This window comes from Charadrius vociferus, unplaced genomic scaffold, assembly GCF_000708025.1.
Source record: "Charadrius vociferus isolate BGI_N301 unplaced genomic scaffold, ASM70802v2 scaffold332, whole genome shotgun sequence".
NCBI classification, from domain to species: domain Eukaryota; kingdom Metazoa; phylum Chordata; class Aves; order Charadriiformes; family Charadriidae; genus Charadrius; species Charadrius vociferus.
In genome coordinates, this window is record NW_009647418.1 from 3934945 (window position 1) to 3937050 (window position 2106).

At 60.6% G+C, this 2106-nt stretch overlaps 1 protein-coding gene across 1 annotated transcript in view; it reads left to right on the forward strand.

Moving 5' to 3' along the window:
• Nucleotides 1-2106, forward strand: part of WSCD2 (WSC domain containing 2) — a 19685-nt gene that overhangs the window by 11102 nt on the left and 6477 nt on the right. The window contains exon 7 of the mRNA XM_009880369.1: nucleotides 908-1082. Coding sequence (XP_009878671.1) covers nucleotides 908-1082 — 175 coding nt within the window. The remainder of the gene's footprint in view (nucleotides 1-907; nucleotides 1083-2106) is intronic.

Below are 2106 nucleotides of genomic sequence, written 5' to 3' on the forward strand. Positions count from 1 at the left end.
ACCGGTGGGGGCGGAATTTGGGCAGGAGCATCGTGGGGTCCCACCCTGGTGCAGGGATGCTGCGGTGCAGTTTGCTCCTGGGGCGCAGTGCCTATAAGGAGGCAGGGGAAAGGCTGGCAGCGGGAATTGCTGCAGTATTTATTAATTAAAATTAGGTAAATGATCAGGCAGAGGATAAGAAAAACCTGCAGGTGGGGACAGTCATGTCCTCCCTTCGTGGCCTCCCTGGCAGAGGGTGGTGGGGAATAAACCATCACCCCAGTTAAATATGAGCGGCTGCTCCGCCGCTGGCTCCGCTTTCCCGTCGTCGCCGGGAGAACTCGGGGCCGGGAGGTGGAAATAACCGGAGCCCCTCGATTAACCCGGCGCTGGCGCAGCCCGGTGGTAAATCGCCTGTCAGCCGCCAAATGGACCTCGTAACTCTGGGCTTGGAAACACCGGTGAGGCTGCCGTGGGGCCGTCCGATGGCTTTTAGCAACCTCAGGGCAGGTGGTACGCTCACAGATGATGTGCCACGGCTCTGCCGGCAGCACCGGCACCCGGTGCGTTGCTCTCTATGCCGGCAGGCAGCTCGGCCGTGCCACGGGAAAGTTGGGGCTTGGGTGTTTTTAGGTGGCTGCAATGAGCTGCTTGTGCAAATGGCTGGAAGGATGCAGCAACCAGCTCCAAGGATGCAGCAACCAGCTCCAAGGATGCAGCAACAAGCTCAAAGGATGCAGCAACCAGTTCAAAGGATGCTGCAACCAGTTTGAAGGATGCTGCAAACTGCCTGAAGGATGCTGCAAACTGCCCTGCGCTGTACCACGGGGCCGGGGTGGCGAGGATGGGCTCAGGGGGCACAAGAATTGTCTGCTGCAGGGACTGGGGCCGGTGTCACCGGCTGCCCTCTCTCTGCCCGTCCCCGCAGGAGTACCCGCTGTCGGCCCTGGCCGGGACCGCCTGCCGCTGCGGTTTCCCCACCACGCTCTTCACCCTGCACGAGCGCGAGGACGAGCAGCTCTGCGCCCAGAAATGCGCCGGTGAGGAGTTTGAGAGCTGTGGCACCGCCGAATACCTCCTTGTCTACCAGACCCAAGTGCAAGGTGAGCCGGCACCGAGCTCGTCCTTCCCGCTGCCGAGTGGGGGGACAGGCGGGGACCGCCCCGGCGTAGGTGCCGGCACCCATTTCCCAACCTCTTCCCGGCGACACCAGCGGAAAGCGCACGGGAGCTCGCAGCATCTATTTGGCTTTCATTAAAAATTGCCATTTATTTTAATTTCCTGGGAAATCAATCCTCCCCTGAACAAACAGCTTTAATTACTGCCTGACTCAGCTGCAGGGGAGAGCAGTTCGCCATCTGCCTCCAGCAGGATCCCTCCTTGCCGGCGCTTGTCCCTCCTTGTCACCGGCACTCCCGGTGAGCCGGAGCTTTGCCAGCCGGGGGGGAGCGAACTCCGGGGAAAAATACGGGGGGAAAAAAGCTGTGAGCAGGGAGAAAGTCCCTGCGAGGCTGCGCAGAGAGGGCTCCTGTCCCCCACCGCCCCGCAGGTCCCAGCGGCGGGACCAGTGGGGACAGGGAAGCACAAGGCGAGGGGAGACCTGTTACTGGGAGAGGAAAGGGCTGAATGGAGCACGTGAGGACCTAAATTCAGGTGGTTTTGCTTCAGAGCGGCTCGGTCTCAACACCATCCCCGTTTTGGTGTTTGAGGCTGCGCTGGAAACTCTTACGCGTTCACTGAAAAAGCGGGAGTGTCGCTTGGCAAACGCGCCCGTGTTACTCGGCGTCTCCCAGTCACGCAAGCAGCAAGCAGCCGGGAATGGCAGAGAGCTTCCTGCCCACTTCTGAGGACTTTTTGGGGTGTTCAAGACTCTTCAGGGGTGTCCCTATGTGCTTTAGGTAGGACGCCTTTCCCTAGAGCAGCCACCTCCTCGCGCCCTGCCCCAGCATCTTCCCGGGAGGCAGAAGGGCGGAGAGGAACCTAATGGAGTTCAACAAGGGCAAGTGGAGGGTACTGCGTCTGGGGAGGAATAACCCCCTGCATTGGTACAGGTTGGGGCTGACCTGCTGGAGAGCAGCTCTGTGGAAAAGGACCTGGGAGTCCTGGGGGACAACAGGATGCCCACGA